The sequence below is a fragment of the Mizuhopecten yessoensis genome, unplaced genomic scaffold, assembly GCF_002113885.1.
Source record: "Mizuhopecten yessoensis strain PY_sf001 unplaced genomic scaffold, ASM211388v2 scaffold1595, whole genome shotgun sequence".
Classification (NCBI taxonomy): domain Eukaryota; kingdom Metazoa; phylum Mollusca; class Bivalvia; order Pectinida; family Pectinidae; genus Mizuhopecten; species Mizuhopecten yessoensis.
Genome location: NW_018404125.1, coordinates 971,960 through 988,004, shown reverse-complemented (window position 1 = coordinate 988,004; position 16,045 = coordinate 971,960). Strand labels below are relative to the sequence as shown.

The 16,045-nt window shown below is 36.7% G+C and overlaps 1 protein-coding gene and 1 long non-coding RNA gene across 10 annotated transcripts in view; one reads left to right on the top strand and one right to left on the bottom strand.

The window, feature by feature from the left end:
* LOC110465946 (titin-like) overlaps nucleotides 1-16,045 on the top strand; it is a 181,897-nt gene that overhangs the window by 61,052 nt on the left and 104,800 nt on the right. For all 9 annotated transcript variants that reach the window (XM_021522217.1, XM_021522209.1, XM_021522193.1 and 6 more), the window contains one exon: nucleotides 4,682-5,968. In XM_021522217.1, coding sequence (XP_021377892.1) covers nucleotides 4,682-5,968 — 1,287 coding nt within the window. The remainder of the gene's footprint in view (nucleotides 1-4,681; nucleotides 5,969-16,045) is intronic.
* LOC110465995 overlaps nucleotides 1-16,045 on the bottom strand; it is a 77,973-nt gene that overhangs the window by 51,142 nt on the left and 10,786 nt on the right. The window lies entirely within an intron of this gene.

The window sequence follows — 16,045 nt, the reverse complement described above, 5'->3', positions numbered from 1 at the left end:
CCCCCCCCCCCCCCCCCCCACACACACACACACTTCCTCTTTATCCTTTCCAAGCTACCATAACATTAATATGCAGGTTTCTCTTCCATCAACACATTTTTATTTACATAGATGCATCATTGATGTACTATTAAGGGAATATTTCTATTACTGATGAAATATTAGGGAATATTTCTAATACCAATGAACCATAAGGGGATGATTTTATTACTGTGACCTGACTTTCCCCTGATCTCAAATATTGTGTACTGTATTTGACCCCCATTGAGGCTAGTTTGAGAAAGTTGTTTTTTGAGAATATTTGAGGGTTCTACAATCAATCTTATTGTGCCTAATCAGATTCTTAGATCATATATGGTAGTTTGTCTATCCAACAGGGTTTTATGGGTTTCTTTTTACTATAACTAATGAGAACACAGCCTGTAAATGTATAACACCTTAACATCAACACACCCTGGATATCAAATCACCATATAGGATGGTATACACCTAGAAAAGTATTTGGAGAATTGCTTTTTTCTTCACTTGATTTAAATCTCAGTGAAGCATAAAAATTAGTTTCATGATGAAAGACGGGCGATTACCTGGTTAGAAAGTAAAGTCAGCTAAACTAGAACTGCATTCCAGTGAACCACACCATGTCTGACTAAAGGAAAACTTTGTTTATTAGAGGATTTATACGATGTATTTGTATAGGTCTTCACAATTTGTTCTGTTTAAATGATCATGACAATTTCTGATCTGTTATTGTATTTGGATAAATGATTAAATTGAGTAAACGTTTATTCAACTTGGAGTCAGTAGACCGTGTCCGGCACTACAAAGACAGGTGTGTACAAATGTTTCATGAATGAATGTGTAAGTAGTGTAGGACAGTGATTAGATGTAAAAGTACAGGTAAGTGTAGTAAGCTGTTTTACACCTATCATAGACATACTAATTAGGTTACCAGGGTCGACACAGTCCCTGCATTATTTGTATGAGGTCATCATGAATATTCATAACTAGCTGTAAGGATGGACATATCGATGTTAAAACATCCGGCTACTCTGAGGAGGTACTTGTGCTTTTGTCGGGTTGACTAGCTGTACGTGTGTATTAACATCTTGCTGAAGCCCCTTGTCATTATATCGGACAGCTTATTACTGTGGGTAAGTACTTTTTGTACTTGGTGTAGTAAGACATTGGAATAGAAAAGGTCAGGTATTTACTGTTACATTACGATAGTGTTGATGTACTAACTGTACAAGTATGTCTATTACAGAAGTTATGACGACTATATAGATATAGTCCTCATAATAAATGATTAATTGATTTGACTCTTGATAAAGGAGCGGATCGCTCCGAAAATTGGACAACCTAAACTTGTCCACACTGTTGGAATTACTTCTTTTGCCCATATATATATATATATAGATAAATAACTGGTCTGACATCTCTAGGATTGATAGAGCTGTTATTTATTGTTGTAGTAAAAACAATTAACATTTCACTAAATATTCTGGGAGGGGTATGTGTAACTGACACACAGGCACATTCTGTGGACGTACAACATAAGAATTCCTGATACCACAAAATCACAAACAATGGGTTTTTTGTGCACCACAAAACTGGCAGGTATTTCTTCTCCAGGTTGGCTAAGCTAGCCAGGTATTTATATCTTCACCAGGTAGGCTTGCCAGGAATGCTAGAGTGTAAGTTAGCTAGGTTACTAACAAGATATCAGTGTCATCGGGAGTGTTTTGTGTCCACAACATTTATAAGTTTTCTGCTGGATGTACCCAACTAATGGTGTCTGCCATCCATTTGATAATCAAGTCATTTTATCCAATCATAAATTTACAGTTACCTGTCGTTCATAACATTTTTCTGCTACAATTATGAGATGATAGACATTGATTAAATCACAGACAAGGGTAAATCACCTGGTGATAAAATCACAAATATAAGTCAGCTGTGAAATGTTACATACATCTGTCTCTACAGAATATGTTACCTGTAAGTATATAGGTACTGTAAGACCTAGGTGTATAAACTACAATGTATTCAGGGTTGGTGTTGACATGCTGCACACACAAATCTTGAGAGAAATTAAATACCAGAAGATTGTGTTCTGCAGAAGTCAAATGTCAAAATCTTTTGAACAGATATCAATGTTAGGTGACGGGAATGATTTTGATAGAGAAATAAATCATTTTCATCCCTTAACGTGTTAACCTGCTCAGTACTTCATGTGAATTACTTCCATGCTTATTACTAGTAGCAATATAATAATGGCAATAGTCAGAGCAGCAGGACAGGTGACATTGTTTGACATTTAATGTTGTCGTCTGTACAGTGTTAACATTATACCACAGAAATGTTGACAATAAGGGTTGCCTACCTCTGCAGTGTGAACATTACCTCACCTCTATGTTGAGAATAAGGGTTACCTATCTCTGCAGTGTGAACATTATGTCACCTCTATGTTGACAAAAAGGGTTACCTACCTCTGCAGTGTGAACATTATTTCACCTCTATGTTGACAATAAAGGGCCTACCTCTGCAGTGTGAACATTATTTCACCTCTATGTTGACAATAAGGGTAACCTACCTCTGCAGTGTGAACATTACCTCACATCTATGTTGACAATAAAGGTTACCTACCTCTTCAGTGTGAACATTATGTCACCTCTATGTTGACAATAAGGGTTGCCTACCTCTGCAGTGTGAACATTATTTCACCACTATGTTGACAATAAAGGTTACCTACCTCTTCAGTGTGAACATTATGTCACCTCTATGTTGACAATAAGGGTTACCTATCTCTGCAGTGTGAACATTACCTCACCTCTATGTTGACAATAAAGGGCCTACCTTTGCAGTGTGAACATTACCTCACCTTTATGTTGACAATAAGAGTTGCCTACCTCTGCAGTGTGAACATTACCTCACATCTATGTTGACAATAAAGGTTACCTACCTCTGCAGTGTAAACATTACCTCACCTCTATGTTGACAATAAAGGTTACCTATCTCTGCAGTGTGAACATTACCTCACCTCTATGTTGACAACAATGATAGTATTTCTGTACATTTTAAACATCATCATTCTTGTTCTATGTTTTTTGTTGAATTTTTGTATAAAATTTCATTTCATGTTTCAATGTAGACATATAAATGTAGGTCTGCACTTAATAATAAATAGCATGATATGAAAATATAAAGAGAGAGAACTCTGTATGCATGAGTATCACTCCATCCTGTTCTGTAAAAGTGCTGACTTCCTAGAGGATTGCCCTTACCTCGGGGACGGGGACCTACGTGACAGTTTCCTACTCGACTAGCTTATACACTTTATTCTGGTGGTGTTAAATCCGGTGTAGCCTGTGTATGATGTAAGCCGGGGTATAGGTACTCCTCGGTGATACAGGATTACAACATAGAAACTCAACAGGGCATTTGATTTTGTGTATTCAACATGACAATAGGATGTCTTCTTCACAGTGGCTTTTGTTATTACTGATTAAAAGTGAAAATGGGATACAAAGATTTGAATTTGGAAGTCTTCACTTTTGTTTTCATCACTTTCATATAGATGTAGTTTAGTTCATACAACATTCTTGAGACAAAGAGATGAAATCTTATATAAATGATGCAGGAGATGGGACCCTACAAGAAAAATACAAACTTTCCATATGAAATATCATAAAGATATACGCCTACTGTTACTGAGGTATGCCATGTGCCCTCAGCTTATAGATATTTGGTTTGATTATTGGAGTTCAGGTTAACATAATGATTAACCATTCATGCCCATGGACTCTATTGTGTTTTAAAACCTAAGTATAATCTATCTATCATATTGTGTTCCCCAAAGCAACTCTTGCTAGCTCATCATTATCATCTGCAGACAAAGCAACTCTTGCTAGCTCATCATTATCATCTGCAGACAAAGCAACTCTTGCAAGACCATAGATATGTTAAGGAGTACTAACCACTAGTTGTACACAGTTGAGAAGTATTTAGAGCTGTCAGTATTCCTATATCTATATGTACCACCACCAGTCAAACAACACAGTCTTCTGTGAGAGGTAAGGATGGGTAGTTGTAATCTTAAATATTTTCTGTCCATTTTCTTAATGCTGTCATGCATATTGTCACAGAGCGTTGTGCACAGATGTTCAATGTTCCTCAAACCATCCAGCCGTTCTCTATAGCTGCTGTCTAAAAGTATCAGGCAGGTAATTCAGAATAAGAATTATTCATGAGGGTAGCAGACGTGATTGACGTGATTGACACATTCCTCACATAATTTTGGGTTTCCGTATTGGAGCTCGCTGGCTGTTATTACAAAATAAAGACTACAGTATACTGATTGGATTTTTGAATTATCTCACACTGTGAGACTGCAGTCTTCATGAAGTACATGTCCTCAATCTTTCAATTTAAAGAATGAAATGAGCTCAATATTGTTTGTTTTTTTTCTAAAATGAAATCAGCTCAATATTGCTTAGTGAGACATTGGTATTTGTAAATAGTTTAAATATTGTATTTGAAAAATTATGAAAAGTTCTATGGTATCTTTGTCTACAATAATGTTACTATCCAATTTCTAATCAGATTTAAATTTCAGACTTTATGAGATTATAGTGAATTACATAATTGATTTATGGTAATTTTTTCTGTTTTTCTTGTCTAGGTTTCACAACAAAGCAACGGGACACACAATAATGAGACAGATGTGTTGAAAGGATTCAGCTCCCCATCCAACAATATAAACCCGCTGTACGACCTCATCAACACGGACCTGGAGCCTGACGAACCACCGACAAATACTACTACTGTACCCTCATCAAACCCACTGTACGAGATGTCCGCAGATTACGAGGAACCACAGAAACCAGACATGGCTTCGTCCGAGCCCGAAAACCCAATGTATGGATATTTATCTAGTGAGGATAATACAAATGGATCCCCTTCCGAGGATTTAATGGGAACAAGTACCACAGTAACTAGCGACGATTCTGGAGTTACCATGGAAACTGCTCAAACCAGTGAGGAGGAGTTAATTATGGTAAGTGGCGAGAAATCAGTGGTAGAAAACGGTGAAAAAATATATGAAAATGTAAGTGTTGTTAATGGTGATGCTTCCTCCCATCAGGAGGAAGTGGTGTGTGATCAAGGGGAGATAATTCAGAATGATGTTCAGGAGGAGGTTGCTTCTCAAGAGGATGCAACTGCTGAACAAGTTGTTGACCAAGAGGTTCAAGGAGATATTTCGCAAACTGTGGATAATACTGCAGAGTTTGAAGACAAGCCTGTTCAGGAAGAGGAGGGAGAAGAGGAAACTGTGGAGGAGGTATCCATGGACTCCTACATGCAGAGTGCTCCAGCTGAGGCTGTAGATGATGTAGCTGAACAAGAACCAGAAGAGGATCCCAGCCAGGTGGAAGAGGAAGCAATTCCACAAGAAGAAGAGCAGGTAATTGAACCTGTTCAGACAGAGGCAGTAGAAACCCAACCAGAACTGGTACAGGTTCCTACTGAAGAACCTCAAGTTCCGGAACCTGTTGCAGAGCCAGAAACCTGCCTTGAACCAGAGCCAGTACAGGCTGAATTTGAGCCTGAACAAGAGGAACAAATTCCAGAAGTTAAGTTCCAAGAGGAAATGGAGGCAGCACCACAGGAGGATGTAGCTCAGTATGTGCAAGAGGAAGTTGTTCAGGAAGTTGAAAAGGATGTTCAGGATGTTGCACCTCAAGTTGAGGAAGAGGAAGTGCTGCCACAACCTCTGGAGGAGGAAGTGGTACCACAACCTGTAGAGGAAAAGGCACCACAGCATGTAGAGGATGTGGCACCACAAGCTATGGAAGAGGAAGTGGCACCACAATCTCAAGTGGAGGAAGTGGCACAAACCTTGGAAGAGGAAGAGATACTACAAGAGGAGCCAAGTGTGACAGAGGACCAACAGGAGGAGATTGACCAGGTAATTCAGCATGTTTGCATGTGTGTATCATAATACTATAGCGTTGTATATACTCCTCGCAGCAGCAGCATCCCGAATGTCTATACAATTTATATACATACACAGGTATTTTTTCACTTTCAGGGTATGTGTTTCAGGTGGCACACAACTTAATATTCTTATTTTCATATTTTTATAATTGCTGTCATTATTTTTGGCTTACCAAATGGACTATGCATGGCCTTTTTATTTTGGATGCATGCAGTATTTTAGGAAAGGATAATTGGTGAGTTAAACTGGCTCGTGGATTGTGGGAGGGGTGGGGTAGAGGGAATAGTGTGCTAATGGTATGAGATACTGTATAATCTTTAGGAGGGGTTGGTTGAATGTTGGGGACCAGGGGTGGGGATTTGAAGGGTAGGGCGAATGTGTTTCAACGGGGATATGAGCTGTATTACAGATAAAACTGGTGATATATAAGCAGTTAAATTTTCAATGAAATTTAAAATTTAGGTAAAAAGTTATTTTTGGAAGTATGTTTATCAATGTGGCATTTAGATTTTTCTCCCATTAAGGACTGTTTATTCTGACCAGGACAAAAGGAAGTGAAGTGATTTATTTTTAATTATTAAATCTTTTCACTACAACATTGTGTTTGACAGCAATACATATACATATTGTATATGTGGATATGACAATACAACACCTGTAATATCTTTCCTGATGCTAAAAATTGAAACCCTGGTATTTATGTTACTGTGTAGGTACCAGCCTGAGATAGGGAATGTGTATTACACAATTAGATTGGCAGATTTAATTATAAAGTAACCTTTGCGTGGCTCTCCGGAATTCAACGACGGAATACAACGCGATACCAGGGTACAACACGTACAGACAACGTTCTGAGAGAAAAATCAATCACTCATCTGATGAACCTGGAAAATGATATGACACACTGTTTATTCTTGTCATGTTAATGATAATCTGGGTTATTTTTAACCAGCAGCCTACCCGTGTATATCATGACTGTGCACCTATCTACACGATGATCACATCTGCATGACTAACAGGTGTGTTACACACATAATTACAGGTACACAAGCTATATGTGTACAGTAAGATACATCAGCTGATGAGGACTGACAATGACACACCTGTAATCACTTACTGATACAGTGGCATACTTGGATTATATCTACCTGAGAGGGGGCGGGGCCAACCTCAACCCGAAACATCACAGCTCGTTTATACGGGTATACTCAAATAAGGGTATAATATCTGTGCCAACAGGATATACCTGGATTTAATTGGATTGACCTGGATAAGTTGAAGGTATTTCCTGTTTTTCTGGATGCACTAGGAGTGACGTTGTGTTAAAGAGATTGAATAGTATCATGTACAGACCAACCCAGATACTGGTTATCTGGGTGTATGAAAGCCTGGTTAATAACTCATAGTCAAGAATATAGTTTTGATATTTATTATGTTATATCGTACAAAGATTCTCTATCAAATTATATCAAAACAGAAATCTTCTCATATTGAATTGTGATTCACATATTTATGAAACTCACATGTCAGTTGGATTCACATGTTTCCAGCTCACACACACAAAGGTGTTGGTGATAACATGTTTCAGTCAATAGAATCAGTCACAACAGCTCTTGGGGCAGGTGGTTGTTGTATTTGTATGTAGAATGTCTTACAGTCAAATAGCTAGGTGTTCACACGAAATGGAAACAACTTACCGATAATATATTTCATTTCTTCCATGTCATCTTTAAAATGGAACAAGAAAGGTTGAGACAAGGACAGATAATACAGTAACGGCAGATTTAACAGATACTTCTTCAACCAACAGTACAAATAGTATTTCAACTTAAAGTTACAGATATAATTATGCACAGATACAGATATAAAAAAATAGCACTTCAAAGCAGAGTTACATATATTACTTTAATATGGCATTAAAAATATCTAGCTGTCCCCCAGTCGTATAGCCCCCTTACCCAACTATTTCTAAAGACACAAAGTGTCTGGTTTCTGAAGACAAATTACAAGTTAGTGCTGTAAACTTTAGATCGAACAGTAAACCAGATTTGTGTACAAACACTTAAGTTGGGCTGGTAGGGTTTTAATGAGGAAGTGATGACTGTCATGTCTTAAACTGTTTATGGTTCAATTAAGTAAAATAAGTGGAGTTTATGAGTGGGTCACCTCTAGTAGGATTTACTGTTATAGCTAGGGGTCACTTCCTATGTCTGTTACGAGTGACCACAGTGACCAGGACACTATAGGACAATGTAAAGTTAACAGGAGGTCAGTTCTTGTATAAATCATAGACAACCTAGTTTTTCCTTTTAAAACCTTGACCATAGTGATCAGACTACATGAGTCACCCCTCTATAAGTGGACACTTGATGGACAATACAGATAGCTGAAAATACCTTCATTCCATACAAATATTTACAGTAAAGTCTCTCACTTTTGATGGACTCCTATTTTAAGTTTGGATGTCGACTTTGAGGGGGGAAATGTCACTGGCTGGAGAATTTGTAGGCTATGTGACATCATGGAGTTATTTGACAGATAATGTTATCCATTCACACGTTTATGTTACCAAAGCAACCAAACATTTTACGCAAATCATCGCCTCTCGTTAAGTACAGGTGTACCTAAAAGTACAGATATACCAAAATAAGGTGTTGTAGGATTTACCTGGATTTGATTGGATTGACTTAGAAAGTTTGAGGTATAGTTTCTGTTTCTGTGAAGATCTCTTTACTCGAAGTAACACTTTAAATACTCTATTTGTTATCGTCAATAAATTCTATCAAATGTTAAGGATATTTACAGTAGATAAGATATTGGCTTGTTATTAAGGATATTTACGGTAGATAAGATATTGGCTTGTTTGTACCGCTTTGTTGTTGTGTTTATGATAGTGTATTGGGCAAGTAAAACCTTGTTGGTCTCATCTACAGGTATATAATACCAATTAAGTGAGGACAGGTGATTGTTGTGTCACCTGTGACAGGGGTCAGATATTGGTTCCATTATCTAAGGTATGTATGGTCAGTAGCCGGAAGGTTTGGTGCTGGACACAGCAGGTCGTCCCACTGGTGGTAGTCAGAAATAGTCCAACAGGTCATACGCATATTAATGGTTGTAAACTTCCTTAGGTCAGATCAAATGTAATTAAATGAGAATATCTGGAATTANATTATGTATACAAAACCTTTTATCGTAACAAAACCACTCAAACAAGCAAACAATAAGTGCCAAACAGGACCTAATAACGTGGCCTACCTCTATTATAAATAAGGACATCGCCTCCCAATTGTTTTCTGAAGTCAGTAGTTATACTAACACTTAATTGAATGTTTCCTCTTCTGGAGTATATGTTGGTGTAATGTTTGATTTACTATTCAATCGTCTAGACGAAAAGAAACCACCACGACCAAAACCAAAACGTAATAACATTTTAAAGCAGGGTCAGTAATGTACTACATAATGCATGAAGTTAAATGAAGTCCCCAGAGTTGAGCTCTCTTGTAATGGTGACATTTATGTAAACTTTGGTTATAGACGTCAATGAAGTTGATGGCAAAGCAACAAAATACCACACAATTCACCGGAATTCCTGTGTTGACATTTGTAGGAGTATTCCAATGTATTTAGGAATTATTCATAAATTATACATATAATACAGCTGACTAATCTAGATAAGTGGCTAAAAGTGTATGTGCTTGTTTTCCGGGATAAAAAGATGTCAATACCATGCCATAAAACAATGGCCAGGCATTTCAGTAATCAAAGGGAAATAACTCCTACATGTATCTACAAGTTATGCAGACTTTGTCATTTTATCTGATATGATTATGTCCTTAATGTTCTATTTTTGAACTTGACAGTAAATACAAAACTGTACAAGACAATAAATGGTGTCTGTTTGAGCTTTGATAGAACATTTACATATTAATTAATAGACTTATCAATGGACACTACCTACTAGATATAAAGCTGTCATGTGTCGATTACGGTGGAGACTATCATGTTATAATTTATAGGTGTATTGTATTACCTGTGGTATGTTATTTGTGGTAGATGTCCACAGTCTTTAAAACTGTTCTATAAGGGTTAAAAAAATCTTCTTTCTACTAGGAATGGCCTTGTATTTAAGTGTTTACTGAAAAGGAAACATTTTTTTGGTCATTTTTTTGGTCATGTTTACTGTGCAGTGTAAGGTAAATGACAAGAAAATTTAAAACAAACAAAAAATGTCCAATAAATACATAGGACTGTAATAATAAACTTATGGGTATATAAAGAGAATATTCAGACTGTGATAAATAGACATATGGGTATGTAAAGAGAAGATTCAGACTGTGATAAATAGACTTATGGGTATATAAAGAGAAGATTCAGACTGTGATAAATAGACTTATGGGTATGTAAAGAGAAGATTCAGACTGTGATAAATAGACTTATGGGTATATAAAGAGAAGATTCAGCAATCAGTTTATGTCAGGTAAATCTGTTAAAGTGAAAGAATAAAAATTAATAAGAATCAAAAAAGATGTATGAATTTTTTCTTAATTGTTCCAGCACTTTGTCAAAAGAAGGTCATTTTATCAGTTTTGTGTAAGATGTCTTCAATTTTTTTTAAATTCTTAGCAATTATATTTAACTGTGAACATCTTAACATTTACTTCCTATAAATATAGCATGTCTGATTATGGTAGAGATGTGGATACGAGGTACAGTCAAGTCTTCAAACGCTTCAGTGACTAAGAATTCAAACGTTTTGTTCTGGTACACATTACAATCAGCGATACTATCAAACAGTGTACTCCTTATAATAGAAATAAAATGAGCACAAAGTACAGATATAAGAAGGGACGAGGTAACCATTAAGGTATAAGTTAGTGATTTAATATAAGGAAAACAATCCAGAATGTAAATGTTCATTGTTAAACTGCCTGCTTCATATTGTTTTGGTTAAGGTTTTATTTTCAAATTTTATCAGCAGGAAATCTTCAATTTATGTTAAGAATACTTAAAATATAATACATCATTTCCTCATTCTAAGTCATGAGTCAGAGGTTGTCATTACCAGCAGAGGAGCCTTTTTGTCAGGAATAGCTCAGACTTGGTAAATATTTATTGAGCGACAGGCTTGAAGTGAACCGCTTAACTGGATGTGTTGGTTGTACAGGAGACAGTGTAAAATGGATGTTAATAATTAATGTAATGGAGGACTGCGTTGACAAGTTGTGGATTCACAGTTCCTTATGGCAAGTATAATGACTACTGATTACAACGTAGTGTAGTACCTACTGAATACCTGGTTAACAGGTTTACCTGATTGTAAGGTATAGTACGTAGTACCTATTGGAGTATAGTACCTGTGTTCTGTCTATTGCTGTACCTGGTATTGAGGACCTGGTTGTAATCTATTGTAGTATATATAGTACCTGTGTTCTGTCTATTGCTGTACCTGGTATTGAGGACCTGGTTGTAATCTATTGTAGTATATATAGTACCTGTGTTCTGTCTATTGCTGTACCTGGTATTGAGGACCTGGTTGTAATCTATTGTAGTATATATAGTACCTGTGTTCTGTCTATTGCTGTACCTGGTATTGAGGACCTGGTTGTAATCTATTGTAGTATATATAGTACCTGTGTTCTGTCTATTGCTGTACCTGGTATTGAGGACCTGGTTGTAATCTATTGTAGTATATATAGTACCTGTGTTCTGTCTATTGCTGTACCTGGTATTGAGGACCTGGTTGTAATCTATTGTAGTATATATAGTACCTGTGTTCTGTCTATTGCTGTACCTGGTATTGAGGACCTGGTTGTAATCTATTGTAGTATATATAGTACCTGTGTTCTGTCTATTGCTGTACCTGGTATTGAGGACCTGGTTGTAATCTATTGTAGTATATATAGTACCTGTGTTCTGTCTATTGCTGTACCTGGTATTGAGGACCTGGTTGTAATCTATTGTAGTATATATAGTACCTGTGTTCTGTCTATTGCTGTACCTGGTATTGAGGACCTGGTTGTAATCTATTGTAGTATATATAGTACCTGTGTTCTGTCTATTGCTGTACCTGGTATTGAGGACCTGGTTGTAATCTATTGTAGTATATATAGTACCTGTGTTCTGTCTATTGCTGTACCTGGTATTGAGGACCTGGTTGTAATCTATTGTAGTATATATAGTACCTGTGTTCTGTCTATTGCTGTACCTGGTATTGAGGACCTGGTTGTAATCTATTGTAGTATATATAGTACCTGTGTTCTGTCTATTGCTGTACCTGGTATTGAGGACCTGGTTGTAATCTATTGTAGTATATATAGTACCTGTGTTCTGTCTATTGCTGTACCTGGTATTGAGGACCTGGTTGTAATCTATTGTAGTATATATAGTACCTGTGTTCTGTCTATTGCTGTACCTGGTATTGAGGACCTGGTTGTAATCTATTGTAGTATATATAGTACCTGTGTTCTGTCTATTGCTGTACCTGGTATTGAGGACCTGGTTGTAATCTATTGTAGTATATATAGTACCTGTGTTCTGTCTATTGCTGTACCTGGTATTGAGGACCTGGTTGTAATCTATTGTAGTATATATAGTACCTGTGTTCTGTCTATTGCTGTACCTGGTATTGAGGACCTGGTTGTAATCTATTGTAGTATATATAGTACCTGTGTTCTGTCTATTGCTGTACCTGGTATTGAGGACCTGGTTGTAATCTATTGTAGTATATATAGTACCTGTGTTCTGTCTATTGCTGTACCTGGTATTGAGGACCTGGTTGTAATCTATTGTAGTATATATAGTACCTGTGTTCTGTCTATTGCTGTACCTGGTATTGAGGACCTGGTTGTAATCTATTGTAGTATATATAGTACCTGTGTTCTGTCTATTGCTGTACCTGGTATTGAGGACCTGGTTGTAATCTATTGTAGTATATATAGTACCTGTGTTCTGTCTATTGCTGTACCGTGTATTGCGGACCTGGAAGTCACTAGACTTGATGATGGCCTATTCCAGGTTATGCTGAGGTGTGTTTGCATATTGTCAATTTCCATGTCAGCTGTCTTGAAGACAGATGTTGTTGAGACACACTGCCTTAACCTGACAAAGGACATGGAAGGGCAATAGGAGGAGGAAGAGGGAAATGACTTTGTATCAGGCAAGCAACTTGCTGGTTGACAATAGCATTGTAGTAACAGAAGAATTGAAATGATTAAAAACCTGCATTTTTTGTTTGGTGAAAAGGAGGCCTAATGGAGGCTAGACAGTTTTGTTTGTAAATGGTGGAGTGAATATTTCAGACAACATTACAAATCAAAAGTCATGTGATAGAAAGTTCTAATGGTAATGTCTAGTGTGGAGGGCAAGGTAACTTGGTCAGGAAAGTTGTGAAATAGTTGTATGTCTGGTGTATGATGATATAATCACAGGTAATAGTTGTATGTCTGGTGTATGACAACATAATCAGTTAATAGTTGTATGTCTTGTGTATGACAACATAATCAGTTAATAGTTGTATGTCTGGTGTATGATGATATAATCAGTTAATAGTTGTATGTCTTGTGTATGACAACATAATCACAGTTAATAGTTGTATGTCTTGTGTATGACAACATAATCACAGGTAATAGTTGTATGTCTGGTGTATGATGACTTAATCCCAGGTAATAATTGTATGTCTGGTGTATGACTAGTTGTATGTCTGGTGTAAGACAGCATAATCACAGGTAATAGTTGTATGGCTGGTGTATGACAGCATAATCACAGGTAATAGTTGTATGTCTGGTGTATGACAGCATAATCACAGGTAATAGTTGTATGTCTTGTGTATAATGACATAATCACAGGTAATAGTTGTATGTCTGGTGTATGACGACATAATCACAGGTAATAGTTGTATGTATGGTGTATGACAGCATAATCACAGGTAATAGTTGTATGTCTTGTGTATAATGACATAATCACAGGTAATAGTTGTATGTCTGGTGTATGACAACATAATCACAGTTAATAGTTGTATGTCTGGTGTGTGATGACATAATCACAGGTAATAGTTGTATGTCTGGTGTATGACAACATTATCACAGTTAATAGTTGTATGTCTAGTGTATGACAACATAATCACAGTTAATAGTTGTATGTCTGGTGTATGACGATACAATCACAGGTAATAGTTTTATGTCTGGTGTATGATGACATTATCACAGGTAATAGTTGTATGTCTGGTTTATAATGACATAATCACAGGTAATAGTTGTATGTCTGGTGTATGATGACATAATCACAGGTAATAGTTGTATGTCTGGTGTATGACAACATAATCACAGGTAACAGTTGTATGTCTGGTGTATGACAACATAATCACAGGTAACAGTTGTATGTCTGGTGTATGACAACATAATCACAGTTAATAGTTGTATGTCCAGTGTAGGACAACATAATCACAGTTAATAGTTGTATATGTCTTGTGTATGACAACATTATCACAGGTAATAGTTGTATGTCTGGTGTATGATGACATAATCACAGGTAATAGTTGTATGTCCGGTGTATGATGACATAATCACAGGTAATAGTTGTATGTCTGGTGTATGTGACATAATCACAGGTAATAATTGTATGTCTGGTGTATGACAACATTATCACAGGTAATAATTGTATGTATGGTGTATGATGACATAATCACAGTTAATAGTTGTATGTCTGGTGTATGATGACATAATCACAGTTAATAGTTGTATGTCTAGTGTATGACAACATAATCACAGTTAATAGTTGTATGTCTGGTGTATGACGATACAATCACAGGTAATAGTTTTATGTCTGGTGTATGATGACATAATCACAGGTAATAGTTGTATGTCTGGTGTATGACGATACAATCACAGTTAATAGTTGTATGTCTGGTGTATGACAACATAATCACACGTAATAGTTGTATGTCTGGTGTATGTGACATAATCACAGGTAATAATTGTATGTATGGTGTATGATGACATAATCACAGGTAATAGTTGTATGTCTGGTGGAAGACAGCGTATTTACAGTGGACAGTTGTTTTTCTGATCTTTTACGTGTAAAAGTTGGGTGTATGAAAATACATATACAGGTAATAGTTGTATGTCCGGTGTATGACAACATAATCACAAATAATAGTTGGATGTCTGGGGTGTGACAACATAATCACAGGTAATAGTTGTATGTCTGGTGTATGACAGCGTATTTACAGTGGACAGTTGTTTTTCTGATCTTTTACGTGTAAAAGTTGGGTGTATGAAAATACATATACAGGTAATAGTTGTATGTCTGGTGCATGTCATTGTAATTTCTATAGGACAATAATGACAGGTGTTAATGATCGGAGAGGGGGAAAACCCTGGTGTTGACAGTCAACTTTAGTGTCTGCATGTGTTAGCCTTACAAACCTGCACGTCCTCCTGTAGCCAGTGTTGTTGGCCGAGATGCCAGAGGGTCGAGGTATGCACTTATTTGTTAGGTTTACACACTAGTGCACAAATTAGAAATAAAATCTATCTTTACCTCATGTTTTTGATGAAATATTTTTTCATCTTGATGCGATGAAAGTTTTTAAATCCAAACCCATCTTGAATGATACACTTTGTATTGCTGGGCTGACACGCTCTACATACAGCTGAGAGTTACAAGTAGACATGACATGCCCAGGTATGTCTGCCTGACTACATATGCAATCTGTCAATGACAATATGTTCAGCTTAATTGGCCTGTTAAACCTGATTCAATGCAGTAACAAGCATGGAGGGCTGTTACAGTGAAGTGNGTATCTAGCAAGTTTACGAATAACGCTGATATTATCAGCACTTAGTGGAGGCGTCGGTTTCAAACATTTCTGTATGAGGACAGGCCTATATAGATATCGGTCAGTGGAGGTTTGTCAACGGCCGATAACTAATGGATTTTAAACAAAGCTTTAATATTGATTTCCATATGAAGGTGAGGCATTTCTATTATTGTGGTAGTGACATCAAACATGTCTTTGCTCAAATGACATGTATGGTGTGCAATAAG